This window comes from Myxocyprinus asiaticus, chromosome 21 (assembly GCF_019703515.2).
Source record: "Myxocyprinus asiaticus isolate MX2 ecotype Aquarium Trade chromosome 21, UBuf_Myxa_2, whole genome shotgun sequence".
Classification (NCBI taxonomy): Eukaryota; Metazoa; Chordata; class Actinopteri; order Cypriniformes; family Catostomidae; genus Myxocyprinus; species Myxocyprinus asiaticus.
In genome coordinates this window covers 39,408,216-39,423,919 of record NC_059364.1, presented here as the reverse complement: position 1 = coordinate 39,423,919, position 15,704 = coordinate 39,408,216, and the positions used below count along the sequence as shown (strand labels likewise).

Below are 15,704 nucleotides of genomic sequence, written 5' to 3'. Positions count from 1 at the left end.
TCAGATGTCACTGTCTTAAAAAACATCATCTGAAATGGATATCATGAACATGGGCTTGGGATAACTTTAGTAAACCTTTGTTAGTCAACACCACTCGCCGCTGCATCCACAGATGCAAGTTAAGACTTTACTATGCAAAGCAGAAGCTCTACATCAACACTGTTCTCATGTGCTGACTTCTCTGGCCTCAGTCACATCTTAGATAAAAAGTAGAACAAAGAAACTGTGTTTTTTGGTCCGATGAGTCCACATTTCAAATAGTTTTTGAAAAGCACAGCCGTCGTGTTCTCTGGGCCAAAGAGGAAAAGGACCATCCAAGCTGTTATCAGTATCAGGTCCAAAAGTCAGAGTCTGTATGGGCCAGGGGTGTGTCAGTGCCCATGTCATGGGTAACTCGCACATCTGTGAGGCCACCATTAATGCAGACAGGTATGTGCAAATTTTGGAGCACCATCATTTACAAATCACTCATTTTTGTATTTATTAGCATTTTTCATACTGTCCCAACTTTTTTGGAATTGGGGTTGTACCTCTAAACCTAACTGCTTTCATAGTTATGAACACATTTTTAGGGGGACTTTATGGATTTAAAACTCACTTAGCTTATGACACCATTCAATTGTTATATAAAATAGGCACATTTTTTGTTACCTTTAATTCATTAAAAAGCAAAGTTGAATAGAATAATTATGAAAAGGCTGCTTTGTGTCATGCATTAGGAGTGTCTGTTGCCATCTGCTGGAGAATTTTTTTTTATTTTTTGTTTGACAATTTCATAGCAATGTCACATATAGCCTACATATAGACTTGACCCTGAGGTTAAAAAAAAAATGTAATGAGGAACGATACACTACACCATTCTATTACCAGGTACATATAAACCATTTTTAAGCAAATTTCATCTAATCATATATACAGTGTATATATATATATATATATATATATATATATATACACACACAGTACAGACACAAACTGAGCACTTTATCAGGAACACTATGGTCCTAATAAAGTGCTCTATGTGGTCTTCTGCTGTTGTAGCTCATCTTCTTCATGGTTCGACATGGTTCGAAAGAATTTTCTGATGTGGCTACAGTGTAAGTGCTTAAAATGTATTAATCATCCAGTCATGGCAGTTTTCATATATATTTTAGCAGTAATACAATCAAGCTGTTTTTCTTCAGGCACTTGCCATCAATGAGCTAAAGGTCACCAGTAACTACACCAGGTAAGACTCAATCCACTTCAGCAGTGCTACCTACTGGACAAAATATATCAATATCAAACCTATTTCAAGGTGCACACACATTTAATCATGCAAAATTCAGACCTATGAATATGAGCAAGAAAACATGTCATGCTGTAGACCTTCTGTTTTTAATGAAAAATAAAAAGTTTGTCAAGTCTTTTATGTTGGCTTGACAGTCTGTCAGTCAGTATGTAGGTAGGTTGGTTACAGAAAACTTGTAATTATGATAAATTAGAAAAACAATCTGAAGAACTGTACCAAGTTTTGTGGATGTAGAACGAGTTACAGTCAGGGAAAACATGTCTCTAGATTAACAGTATGTTGGCTTTGTCACGCCAACATATTTCAGGATGTTACAATAAATCAGTAAGCTGCTAAAAGCCATAAATTGTTTTCTTTGGCACTAGCGAACTGTGGTACAATCACTAGAACACAACCTTGAGTGGGTTACTCTCCCACATTCACTTGTGTATGAAATGAATGTTAGTGAATGGAGCAAAGTCTAGTGTGACCACACCTTTAAACTATAGCTGAAGTGTCCACAAGATTTCACTGAGATATTTGAATTTAATCTGCACAAGCACACGTCAAAAGCTCTCTGGCAGGCGTTATGTGAGTGATCAACCCTTGGAAGTGGCCAATGACTGGAGGGTGTTTTCCAGGAAGATTTCCCGATAGATTAGTTAGTCATCACACTAAAAGGCCAAAACTGTAAACAGCCCTTCTACATAACAGGTTGGCTATTCTTGTAATTTATATGAGGACAAATTTTAATGCTAAAGTGTTCAATAGGTGTTCAGGTTTGGGCCAGTCAAGTTCTTCCACAGCAGGGTTACTTAATTTCTTTCCGCCTCCTTGATTTAATTCAACATACATCAAAAAACAAGACAAGTAGATCTTGCTTTTGTCTTTTTTGGAACCAGAAGGGCCCTCCCCAAACTGCTGCTACAGAGTTAAAAGCACACGGTCACACAATTTTCTAAAATGCCATTGTAAGCTGTAGCATAAAGATTTGTTTTCGCTGAAATTCCTAGACTAGTCAAATCCTTATTAACGGAAATAACCACATACATTTAGCCATAGAAATAACTGTATAATCAATGTCATTCCAATTCTAAACTCTAAATCAGGAAATCACACATTTTTACTGAGAAATGTGTAGGCCTAGTTACACATGATTTCTCACTAACTGCATATGTGTTCAGATCGTACACCTGCATGTACAATATGAACATACAGTTGCTTCAAATCGTCTACATCTACAATTTTAAAAACTACCTGTGGCAATAAAGTACAAAACTGTTGGGAACGCTCGTAAAATTTAATTGTGAACTACAAAAGTGATACTAAGATTATATGCCTGATATGTGCTTTACTACTTGGTTGATTAATCCATAATGTATTGTTTACTTTTTTGAAACACGCAGCTATATTTCACATTCATTACTGCCAAAAAGGCAAAAATTAAAACTTCACTATTGGCATACAATTAAAAAAATATGCATGAAAGTGTATGTTAGCGTTATAACTGGTCACCATTTCTATTCATGTTTTCATCCTTATTAATCACCCACTTTTTTTATTCAGTAGCCTTGGCTCTGGAAATATTTTTTCCCACTCATTTTCTCCATAGCGATTTAAAACAAATATATTCTAATATTAAGCTTTAAACAAAAACCAGAGATGAAACATTACAAACTTTGATTTAAAATATTTTGTATCAGATTTTATTTAATTGTTTTTTTTTTTATTGCAAAATGTTATTTACATTTATTTGCCATGTAAACTTTTAAGACATTCACAAAGCTTTATGTGAGTAGGCAGTCTGTTGAGTCATTTTGCAATTAACATGTCCATGGTAACACCGGAAATTTGGAAATTCATATTTTTTATTAAGTTCAGATCACTGACTTATGCTTCTGTAAAGCTATATAGCATAGCTTTGTTTATCAGTTATTGTTAAAAATAAATTTGAGGAAAATGAATGGGATTACTACTTCCAGAACCTGATCGTTGCAACGAAGACTTGACAAATTATTTTGACAAAAATCAATGAAAGCACGACAAATGGGTTTCGGTGGGTTTAATTTCAGTTGTTTAAAAAAAAAAAAAAAAAAAAAAAGGAAAAAAAGGCTCAGTCTGAACAGTCTTGTGTGAAGCACAAGATCAAATCTGACCATTACTGAAAACATTTAGCGAGCAGTAAAAGGGTCAATAACTGAGTGGCAAAAATTAAGTGGGACCAAATCAAGATCACTTTCACCTTCAGCTCATTAATAAGACAAAAGTTAAAGAGAATTAACTTCTGTTAGGATCAAACAGTCACTATTAAAAACAAGATTAAATCACAACACTGGCCTTGCATGTGCTTGTATATGCAGTTACAGTGAGCAGGGAGACAGGGGATATTAAGGGGTCCAATAACTGTCTGGTACATTTAATTTTCATTCTTAGAGGTCACAAACCCTTTCACCCATCAAAGGCACTAGCTATTTCCATTTACATTTTCCTCCCAAGACTTGAATGCTATGTGCATATTTAAAGGAACACAGTACAGCTAAAAAAAAACAACATTACTTTTAGAAAAATAAAAATCCCCTAGAACGCCAAAGCAGCTTAAATTCCAGTTCAGTGTATTTTCTATATAGCTACACCTGCCAGTCATACCTCCCTCCAAAACCCTGCCCCCTCAAAAAATGTGAAATCCTTTCAGTAAAAAGCTGTCTTTTCTCCAGAAACAAGGCTGTTAAATTAGTGGTGACATCATTCAAATGTCACTTTTAAAAAGAAAACAAAGTTTTGATTTCAAAACAGAAAAGCAGCGCTACAGCAAAAAAAAAAAAAAAAAAAAAAAAAAAAAAAGGGTTTCCCCAAGATTGTTCTGGGATGCTCTGTATCTCCTTTAATTCCACACGTGGCGCCTGCAGTGGTCCAAAGCCTAGAAAACAGAGATGGAAGCCTTATTTACAACACATCATTATATACAAATATTTATACCATAGTCTGTTCGAATCCTTGATTCTGATTGGCTGGAATGCGTGCGGTTCAAACTGTTGAATGCACAGGTAGTTCCGGTCCATTTAAATCACCGTTCGATATTAATGCGCCGTTTGTAACCCTAGCAACATAACATTACAGAGCAAGCAGAGTGAACTATAGCAATTGAAAACATTTTCTAACCACTTTCATCAGCATAGCTACTAAATTATAATGGAATTCAGCTGGTTTTGCACAGAGATTGAGAGAAGGAAATCAGGACCTATTAAATGCATCTTTCGCTGTCCAGCAAGGAGATGCAAGAGGATTTAAACTGTAATGTGTTGTGTGTATATTATGTTTATGTGCTGAAGTGCCGCTTATAGCCACTAGAGGCCCCCCATATAGTATAGTGTAGATTTTTTGAAGTGCGTTTAATTTTACATAATTTGGATGCCATATCAAAAGCATAGCAGTGTCTACAGCCATGTTTGAATTCATTAATTTATGCTCACATGCGGTATTTATCAACAAATGGTTTCAGTCCAGTAATGTCTCTGATGTGCCTCATGGAGTTCACCACCATGGTGAGATTAGCACAGGAAAAATTCACTTTTTCATCCTTTCCACAATGACAGCTAGTCTTGGCTCTACTGTCAATATACTGACGTTTTTTTTTTTTTTTATTTATTTAAAATCACACATTATACATTTGCACATATACAGTGAAATTCTTTTTTTTTCACATATCCCAACTAAGCTGGGGTCAGAGTGCAGGGTCAGCCATGATACGGCCCCTGGAGCAGATAGGGTCAAGGGCCTTGCTCAGGGCCCAACAGTGGCATCTTGGCGGTGCTGGGGCTTGAACCCCCGACCTTCTGATCAGTAACCCAGAGCCTTAACCGCTGAGCCACCACTGCCCCGATATTGTACCGATATCAACAGATCAGATTTCATTACTTGCAAAATGACATTGCACACAATTTCTGATTTATTTATTTTTTCCCCAGTACTCACATTACAGCGTGCAGCCGTCTCCACGTTCTTACACCAGTATCCAGGTCCCCAGCTGCACTGCTCCAGTCCCAGCAGCCTCTGCACGGCCGCAGGACATGCTCCCAGCTTCTGTTTGACAACACACACCACCTCAGTCAGCGCTCCACAACTGACCACATGATTTGGAAGAGTGTGAGAGAGCAGTGTAATCTTACCATGCAGACGAAGTCAGGGTCGAGCGTCTGGAGCAGCAGCTGTACCAGCAGAGGTTCGTACTGCTGGACGAGCTGATCACACTACAAAGAAAACAGCACATACGTCAGTCATACAGTTTTTGCCGTTACACCATTCTCTGTATGAGCAATTTGACTGGTTCCTTGCACAAATCTGTCAAACTGAAACTACCAGAGTCATTTTATGCAGCTCTGCTTTGTTAAATCACTCTGACGTGTGCTTCAAGATATAGTGCTCTTAAAATGGTTAAATCATTATCCCTTTAAATTAGTGCTAGATTACAGCGGTGTTGTAACTCATCAAAAATAAGCAGATCGTACACGGTAATAAAAATCGTATAGGCCTACATCAAATACACCGATCAGCCACAACATTAAAACCACTTGCCTAATATTGTGTAGGTCCCCCTCGTGCCGCCAAAACAGCGCCATCAGAATAGCATTCTGACATGATATTCTTCCCACCACAATTGTACAGAACGGTTATCTGAGTTACCGTAGACTTTGTCAGTTCAAACCATCCTAGCCATTCTCTGTTGACCTCTCTCATCAACAAGGTATTTCTGTCCACAGAACTGGATGTTTTTTTTTTTTTGGGCACCATTCGGAGTAAATTCTAGAGACTGTTGTGTGTGAAAATTCCAGAAGATCAGCAGTTACAGAAATACTGCAACCAGCCCATCTGGCACCAACAATCATGCAATGGTCCAAATCATTGAGATCACATTTTTTCCCCATTCTGATGGTTGATGTGAACATTAACTGAAGCTCCTGACCCATATCTGCATGATTTTATGCACTGCTGCCACATGATTGGCTGATTATATCATAATCGCATGGATGACTGTCGGTGCCAGACGGGCTGGTTTGAGTATTTCTGTAACTGCTGATCTCCTGGGATTTTCACACACAACAGTCTCTAGAATTTACTCCGAATGGTGGCAAAAACAAAGAACATCCAGTGAGCGGCAGTTCTGTGGATGGAAATGCCTTGTTGATGAGAGAGATCAACAGAGAATGGCCAGACTGGTTCGAACTGACAAAGTCTACAGTAACTCAGATAACCGCTCTGTACAATTGTGGTGAGCAGAATAGCATCTCAAAATGCTATTCTGAGATGCGGGTTGGCGCCGTTTTGGCGGCACTACTTGCATATATCACAATATTTTGCAATTAAATAATTTTCACATAAAAATCAACAATTTTAAATGGTTTAATTTTCCATCATTCATTTGATTACCTCATTTGCAATGCTTCATGGTATTGTAGTTCATTCCCTAATTAAAGACATCAAGTAAACAGACTTGTTTTTGTCTTTGTCCGATTTTTGAATAATTTTTTGCTTCAAATCAAAGTTTGTAATGTTGTGATTCACCCCGGAGCGTGTTGATTTGGTTCATGGCTTAGAACGCTTAAGTACTTTATGATGGCTGAAAAAGTAGGCGGGCACTGAAGCTTAATTACGGTACAGATCAGAAGCGTCTTATCTGGTTGAGTGGCATAATTAAATGTTAACACACCTCGTCTCTGACTGAATCAGGCAGGAATTTGCAGACCTTCCTCACAGCATCCTCGATCTCTGCCTGAGTAGCATTTTGCTCCAGGATCCCATCCACGTAACGCACAGCCATCTTACACACGTCACACAAACCGCCATTCTGAAACCTGGCCTTGTCCATTTCAGCTGCAGGGCAGGAAAAGGGCAAGAATAAACCAATAAAATCTTTCATCTGAAGATAAATTCATAAATAATAAGAAAAAAAAAGACAAACATTATATGTACTAACGGATAAAGGTGCGGCTGGCCTGATTGCAGAGCCCGAGGAAAGTGCATATAGTTTTGGGGTCAGCCTCCTGCACGAGCAGATCAATGATGGCCTGTCCATAGGCCTCAATCAGATCCTTGCACTGTGCTGTGAGTGTGGAGGGCAAAATGTCACAGACCTTCTCCACAACCTGCACAATCTCTTCCTGATTTAAAAAAAAAAAGAAAAAAAGTCAGCACACTCTAAAATGGCAGAATCGTGTACACTGTAGATGCAAATTCTACAGAAACATCCGAGTTGTTCATGAGTCTTTAGATTTGAGCCAAAGAAAAAAAAAAACTCAAGTTCTTAATAAAAATATATCCACTGAGGTGAAGTACATTTCTGTAGGTATTTAATTCTGTAATATCTCAGTACAAGTAAATGTAGAGATATCCAAAGTTGTTTTAAACAGAGGGGTTTTAATTTTGGAAGTTTGACAATCAGAAGAAAACTGTTTTTCATAGGTGGCATCATACCTCAGATGTTTGACCTTCGAGCATTGCCTCAACCTCCTTTATGACATACTCGCAGATGGCACACTGTGGCGGGTCACGCACACGCATCATCTTCTGTCAAAACAAACAGACACTTTAAGGAAAGGTCATGCATTTAGACAATTGCCTCATTCAAATTTCACTTGAAAGTGTTAGAGCCAATAACAGTTGCAAACATTTAATAAATCAGTAAATTCTTTAGAAACATTACAATGTAATTAGGGATGTGCATGAGTAAGAGTACTCGTTCTGCACCAGCTACTATTAAAAACACCAAACGGATCGCAAACTGATTTTCCTTTGCCTGCCGTGAGCAGCGCTGAATACTGTACTTTCCCTCTGAATCTCACACCAAATCTCGCAGTAACAATCGAGTCTACTGAGGGGCGTGGTGGACGTGTTATCATCGAGGTGTTGGATAAGAGAAGATGAAGAGATGGTGTCTTTTGGCTAAGTGTGAAGTCAAGTGTGACAATACTGTACTTGTAATATTTTGATTGAATTCCACTCTTTGTATTCAGTTCTTGGATTCATGCAAACCAACAGATGAGGATCTGCTTTTAATGTTGTAAAGATACTGCGAAGTGGTACAAGAAACTTGGAAGCTTATCAGACAAGTATGTGAATTGCGTTACATCTCTAAACACAGGCAGAGCACATTTTTTAAAAAGCAAACTTTCACCATTTGTTTTTCTGAATAACATGTGAAATGCTAAAAAAAGTGATGGCCTTATGTAGAAGTATGTAGACTTCCTGTGTGCGTTCTCCTTATGTCATCAGTATTAGTTTCCATGTACACTCCGGATGAGTACAAATGTTTTACTGAAATATTTCTCATTTTTATTCATTTATATTGTTCATATCATTTTTTTAAATTACCTTATTTTGAAACCATTCCTGGTATTGTTTGTGAATAAGACAAAATATAAAATATCATGCATGTCATACATATTTTCAACGTAATTTTAAAATGTACAAGTAATCGATTACTCGTTTTTTTGTGTAGAGTACTTGACTACAAAAATACTTGAAAATGCCCATTCCTAAATGTAATATGCCAAAAACACAAATTCCTGAAACTAAGACAGGGACAGTTCATCCAAAAATCACAATTCTGTCATTATTTAGGGTGTTTTTTACACTTGGGTCCCCTTTAAAAGAACCAAATACTTAAGTGGACCAAAAAGTGAACCGAGTGAGAAAGGACCCAGTTCTCTTTCTCATTCACACTGTGAGACCTTGAAAGTGGGCTCATCTCTCTTTTTGGTCCACTTGACCTGTTACAGGTCTCAGTCCATTTTGCATTCATACAGTGTTGTTTTTGTGGAACCCAGACCACTTTTTAAGACCAAATTGTTTATATTATTATGTCTATATTAAATGTTAAGAGTACAATTATCCCTACATATTAACTTATGAGATTATTAAACATGTTTAATAACCGTAAAATGAAGTACAGGTGTCTTTGTACAATAAAACATATTTTTTTGATCTTCTGAATCAAAAAAAAAAAAAAAAAAAATAATAATAATATTACATAGTGTAAAAATATAACATCTTGTTTTGGGAAAAGCAATGCATTACACTGAATGCATTATATTTTTATATTAAAAATACTGTATTTAGAGGCAAAGTTCAAGAAATTCAATCATGGATTATGGTAGATTAGTCGTATTCCAAACAAAAAATATGATCGATCATGGTTTTATCTATTGACCGCCTCGGGCAACATCTATTCACTGAAAACAACAGTAACATATTCGTATTGTAATCTCTTAACTGTCACGTGACATTCCAATGCGGTCCGGTTAAACAGATTAAATAGTTTTCATCAGCAACTTACTGTCATCTCCATAGAAATGGAATAAGCATATTGGTGAATGATAACCTCTCAGGGTCAAACATGTTTGGCATTATTCAAAAGGGAAAATCAAGTTAGCCTGGAGCACTTTGAGTTCACAATGCACGTTATTAGCAAACTGAACTGCAGGCTGCAAGCGAATGGTACTCAGACCACCTCCTGAGATGTCTCGGTTCGGTCCACTTTAAAGGGGTCTGAGATCGTTTGGATTGTTCACATATGGGCTAAAAATCCCACGAACCGTGCTCAGACCGCTGAAATGGGCCAAGTGTGAAAACGCCCTTACACATGTGGTTTCAAACCTGTATGACTGGAACACAAGATGTTAGTAGACATGCTCCCTTAGTCACCATTCACTTTTTATTGCATATTTTTTCAATGCATTTGAAGTGAATGGTAACTGAGGCTGTCAGTGTGCCTAACATCTCCTTTTGTGTTCGACAGAAGAAAGAAAGTCATAGTGCAGGAGTACAAGTAAATGACAATTTTCATTTTTGGGTTAACAATCCCAGGATTAATATAACTGCGTTACAAATTATATTACAGACACCGAACCAACTATTGTTCTGTTTGAAGGTTAAAAATGAACACACTTTCTGGTGTCATCTAAAGCCTAGTACACACTACACGACTCAAGTTAGTCACCTTTGATGTTTTGAGTCGGCGACTGGTCTGCGACATGCATGAACATGTTTGATTTTCTTTTGAATGCTTATCTTTAGAGTCGGACTAATTTTCACAGGTTCATACTCTATGAAATCAAAAGAAACTATACTCTTCTACCTTAGCAGGCTTGGCTACGACAGGCGTTTCAAGTTTGATTGCAGGGAACATCTTGACAGCAGGGATGGATTTACTGGCAGGGATGGATTTGGCGGGCACCAGCTTCTGCATGAGTACAGTCTTGGGCCCGGTGGGGCAGAAACCAGCACGAAAGCAGATGTCCTTGGGTTGCTATGGAGAAATTGTAAGTGTATAGATATTCAGTTAGTGCACAGTTTCTCACTACACATTTAAACAATAGGCAAGATGAGTGGTATTCCTCAGGCATGCAATGACTGGCATTTTTATGCAACATCTTCCAGCATGATGGCATGCAGCATCCATTGCGTTACACCACTGTGAATAAGGGGTTACATATGATGACGCTCCACCTCATGCACAAAATATCTCATACCACCCAGTCAGTTGGACAGAAGACGCACATGCAAACACAGGACACATGCGTGATTGTATGATCTGGTGGATGGGATAGAGGAAAGTCACAGTTGCTGCTGGTCTAGGTAGAGCACCAACTATTTTATCCAATACAGAGCTCAAGTAACATTTTAACTAAAACTGGTGCCTTCACAGGTAAGGATTGGAATCATGAGGTTTTTAACAATTGCATTTCTGATTCCACTTAATAGTTTTGATTCTTTTAGTACATGAAGAATAATAATTGGTATTTATAAATGTAAGGTACTCAAATATACCTTACATCTTCAACTCTGGGGCATTTTTTGGGCTGCTGCCTGCAAGTTCACAATCAAATTTAAATGCACACCATTTAGACATACTGTGGATCTTTTTCAGAAACTTTCACTGAATATCTCAGCCTCTGAGTGGACTAGAAGCTCAATCTTGGGGTCATTAGAAAGCCGAGATCAACAGTCAATAACATATTTCCTATGATTTGTTTGGCATGCTTTTCCTGCTGGACCACATATTTTGTTCTGGACAAAGATAAAATTGGATTATTCACACAAGGAAGCTCACAGACAAGTAAAAAAAAAAGGCTAATTTTTTTATTAAACTGCCTAAAATAAAAGCAGACACACAGTTTAGCTATTTGGGGCTTACAGCGGCAGAGATCGTCGCATAAGAGACGTTTGTATTTGATGACTTAAAGATTCTTTTGAAAATCCTTCAAACTGTGGTATTCAGGCAACAAAATAAACTGTACAGTTGCATTCATTTCATATTTGATTTGCCAATTTAAGTGCTATGTGAAAGACATAGCATATTAATATTTCTACCACACTGCCTCTAGGTGGCGCTGATCTGCAATGCAAATGTTTTCAGGCCTTATTTTGTAATTTTATGTAATATAAACACAGAAGTATTGGTTATCTATGAAAGTTCAGATTCTAAGCTTTCGAACAATCCCATATATTCCTGACATGCGTTTTCAAAGACTTGAAAATTTTAAGCGTTAACTTTTCGTGAAATAGTGCCCCCTTTTCGGACCTAATCGTCTGATTGCGGTTATTTGTTTTAATTATTGTGCACTTCCAATCACATTTTACTGTTCAAATAAGGGACAGTTAAGTGAATATAGAAACACCATTAACAGTGCATTTGGGTGTCTCATTCAATTCAACTATTAGCGTCTCACTAAGCCGCACCTTATCCCATTCAGTTCAGACTGCAAACTCAACTGGTCTTAAACCCATTTCTTTTGTCATGACTCAGGAATCCCTGTCAGAGTATTTTAGTATGGCATCACAGAAGAATGCAGATGTTAATTTTTTTATATTTTGTTCCCAACCCTATTCACAGAAAATGTGCTCCATTATAGACCATTGATTTTATAATGAATTAGTCTGGTACTACACCTACAAACCAAACCAAACTAACATGGAACCCCAAGGGTTAGACCCATTTTAACATTGCAAGTGAGTGGCTAGTCAACACAACAGTAAAGATTAGCAAAAAAATTTGGATTAGAAGACAGCACAGGTGAAAAGCCACATGATGGATTAAAAGCCACAAGCTAGGATAAGACTAACAGGTCAGAGAGACCTACCTGTTCCTGGAGACAAGAGCAAACAAAACCAGAAGATGAGAGGAAAAAGGAAATGAGGATGAGATAAGGAATAAAACAAGAAAACAAGTGATTAGAGATGTGGATTAAGCTGGCAGATATGCAGAATGCTTTAATAGGAAGGAGAACAAGAGCAGGTCTGTTCATTTGACTGGCAAAAACTGCAACAAGCTCTACATCATATTAAAACCGCTCACTGTGGTGTGCCACAAGGAGGGGAATTTTAGCTCACATTCCTGGAATGGAGGATGGATGAAACTACGCAAATGCCTGCACAAATGAGAAATTTGAAATGCAATCACTTACCATAGACATGAGCTGTTGTATGACCAGGGGCCCGTACTGGCTGATGTACTCCTTACACTGTTTTAAGAAATGAGGCAAGATTTAGGCTTAGTTAAAATCTAAGATTTTACATTAGCTACATAGGCAGCATTTTAAGGCATTAGAGACAAGCCCCCTATTCCAAATGTTCTCACCATATCAGACATGCCAGGTCCCAGGAGCTCACACTGGTTCTCCACCTGCACCAGCAGAGCATTGACAAATGAGGCGTTGGATTTGGCCTGATCCTGAGTGTCAGTGATGAATGTAACGCAGTCCTGACACACGTCTCCACTCTGCAAACAGAACATAACATCAGTTATTTAAGGAACGAGCAGGATGAGACAAATTCATGCGTGTTAAATTAAAAAATATATAAAAATAAAAAGACAAACTTAGGTTTGTGGGAAACACTATAAAATAGCTTTTATATAATTAATATTTCAAGTATGGACACAAAATATACTGGTCAATTGCTGGGCTAGGTTTCAAATATTTATGATTTTTATTTATAAAATCACAATGATTTTGCTGACGGTATTTAAGATCATGAATATTGCAATAAAGAGATAAACAGTGTTTCACCAGATCTGTAATGAGGAACATGAAACTGTCACATACACACTGTGTAACACATTTGGGTGCATATAAATTTTAAAAAATATATATTTCATGCATTAAAATTGTAATCTCCATGAATACAGTGGCTGTTTAGTTCAAATGACTTTGTTTCTCAGATAAAAAAAAAAATTAAATAAAAATAAAAACATTTCAGAGCAAACAGATAATGAAAAAAATCTATATTGAATATCATCAATTGGCTGAAAAATATAGAGAATCAATAGGGCGTGTGTTTGAGCTATAATAGTGATGCTTGCCGTGGTGTTTTAGCATGGGTAGACACATTAATATTTGGGGTCTCATTGGACTTTTTCCATTAAAACATGCTGGAGGATGACAGCAATGACTCATTACCTGTTTGGGGGTTTCCTTCTTGGCATTTTCTTTGGGGTAGAGCAGTTGAGGGATGTTGAGCAGGAAGGGGTTGACACGCTGGGTCAGGTCTACTTGAGGGATTTCATTTGACATAAGCAGAGCTTTACCCAGAGCTGCCTGCTGGGACACACACAGGCCCAGAGCACCACACACCACACTAGGGTCGTCCTGCCAGACAGAAACACAGAAGCATTGTAAGGAATTATACAAACGATTAAACAGAATCTGCAACTAAATCCACAGACCTCTTTCAGTTCTACAAAGAGGATTATGACTTTGATGCAACGGAGGAAGAGCCTCTAACACGAAGGTTGCTTTGTAGATAACCAGCACTCTTATTAAAACTCTTTGACTGAAGCCCTCTTCCAAACACTAGTGAGCTGCCATCTAACGTCTACATAGGCCGCTACTTTTAAGCAGTATCAGTCAGTCCACACAATCCATTTGTCAGTAGCCGTATTTCCACTATCGGGCCAGATGGCGTGCTAGTGTGTGCCAGGGACATTTGCATTCCCACTGTCACTTCCATGGCTCCATCGTGCCGCCTCAGGGCTTCCTCGGGGATTATGGCCAATAGCCTTTGGCCCACCGATAACCCTTGGGCCAAACAAGGCTAACTGGGGATTGAGGTGGGGTCAATGTCAAGTCAGATCAGAGGTTTAAATCACCATGATCGCCAAACTTGCAGGTCGTTTATCCAGCGCATGACAGTACAGGTTCGAGAGCATTTAAAAAAATTGCAGACACAGTAAAAATCCATTAAAACGCACAAATGGACAAAGCGGTGCCCAAACAAAGAACTTTCCATGGTTCAAAGGGTGCTAGGACATCGTCCCGCTGTTTGTGGAGACACCACTCTGGACACCATGGCAGTTACAGTCAATGCAAACTTATCTTGCTAGCAAAGCAATGGTTACATACGATATAAACTCGATATTCTAGATAACATGATACCTCAGCTTGAGCTTCCCTCTTGCTTATGAAATGGGCGGGGTGTGTGACGTTGGCACCGGGTGGCGTATTAAGGGCCGGCTTTAGGACAACGCAGCGGGGCTGTTGGCTCGATGGTGGGAACGCAGATCGATTTTGGTCTCACACTGGCCCGACAGTGGAACAGCGGCTACTGACCTCTGATCTCGGAGTCTTGAAAGGTTTACACATCACATAAAATCTATTTTCCTATGGAGAAATTGATTTTTTTTTTTTCTAGAACCCTGCTGTTGCACTCAACAAGAGTTGGTTGTTGTTTTATGACGTTGTTGGAATGGACCCATGACAGCTGAAATTGCTCACTATGTTTAGAGGAGAGCATGAAACATTGTTCGCATTTTTGCTTCATAAGAGGCATCTCAAATGTAGTAGATTGTGGTTGTTCAGTATCAGTACTTTCAATACTTTCTACCAGATTGAACTACCATCAACTAAAAGGGGAATTATGTTAACGGGGAAAGGAAAAATGTATTCTGCTCACCAGCTCTCCTTCGATGATGCCCATGACAATGGGGAAGTAGTTGTCCACAATATCCTGGCACTGTCCAGCCAAGCCCTTATCAGGGATCAGCTGACAGACCTTCTCCATGTATCCAAGGATTTCACTCTAGAGTTAACACAAGAGTTTAGACTTTGACCTTACACGAAAAGCATTCAGAACTTGTGTTATCATGTTAACATACCTCTGTGCTATTGTCCTTCAATAGTTGCTCCACCACCACCATCACCTCTTTGCACAGATCACATGGCACAGATTTCTACAAGGTAAAAAAAAATAAAAATAATGTATTATACACAAGGGCATAGATTTGGCTGCGTGAAGCATTTACCCATGTTTCCATTGATAATGGTTTAAATAATGAACTTGCTCATTTTGATTATTGCTGAATCTACATCCCTGATTGTACGCTTAGTGCTCATTAATTATTCGTTAAAGTACTAAAGAACTTAAGAGAATCAGGTCAACCCAC

The 15,704-nt window shown here is 38.2% G+C and overlaps 1 protein-coding gene across 3 annotated transcripts in view; it reads right to left on the bottom strand.

Moving 5' to 3' along the window:
* Positions 1-1,358: 1,358 nt before the first annotated feature.
* The window catches only part of LOC127412406 (prosaposin-like), a 245,168-nt gene continuing 230,822 nt past the window's right edge, over positions 1,359-15,704 (bottom strand). For 2 of the 3 annotated variants that reach the window (XM_051648730.1, XM_051648729.1), the window contains exons 4-15: positions 15,417-15,491; positions 15,215-15,340; positions 13,723-13,911; positions 12,903-13,043; positions 12,730-12,786; positions 10,401-10,571; positions 7,739-7,831; positions 7,242-7,425; positions 6,975-7,138; positions 5,437-5,517; positions 5,243-5,350; positions 1,359-4,187 (exon numbers count right to left, since the gene is read on the bottom strand). In XM_051648730.1, coding sequence (XP_051504690.1) covers positions 4,152-4,187; positions 5,243-5,350; positions 5,437-5,517; positions 6,975-7,138; positions 7,242-7,425; positions 7,739-7,831; positions 10,401-10,571; positions 12,730-12,786; positions 12,903-13,043; positions 13,723-13,911; positions 15,215-15,340; positions 15,417-15,491 — 1,425 coding nt within the window. In that variant the 3' untranslated portion in view covers positions 1,359-4,151. The remainder of the gene's footprint in view (positions 4,188-5,242; positions 5,351-5,436; positions 5,518-6,974; positions 7,139-7,241; positions 7,426-7,738; positions 7,832-10,400; positions 10,572-12,729; positions 12,787-12,902; positions 13,044-13,722; positions 13,912-15,214; positions 15,341-15,416; positions 15,492-15,704) is intronic. The other variant, XM_051648731.1, reaches the window with a different exon arrangement.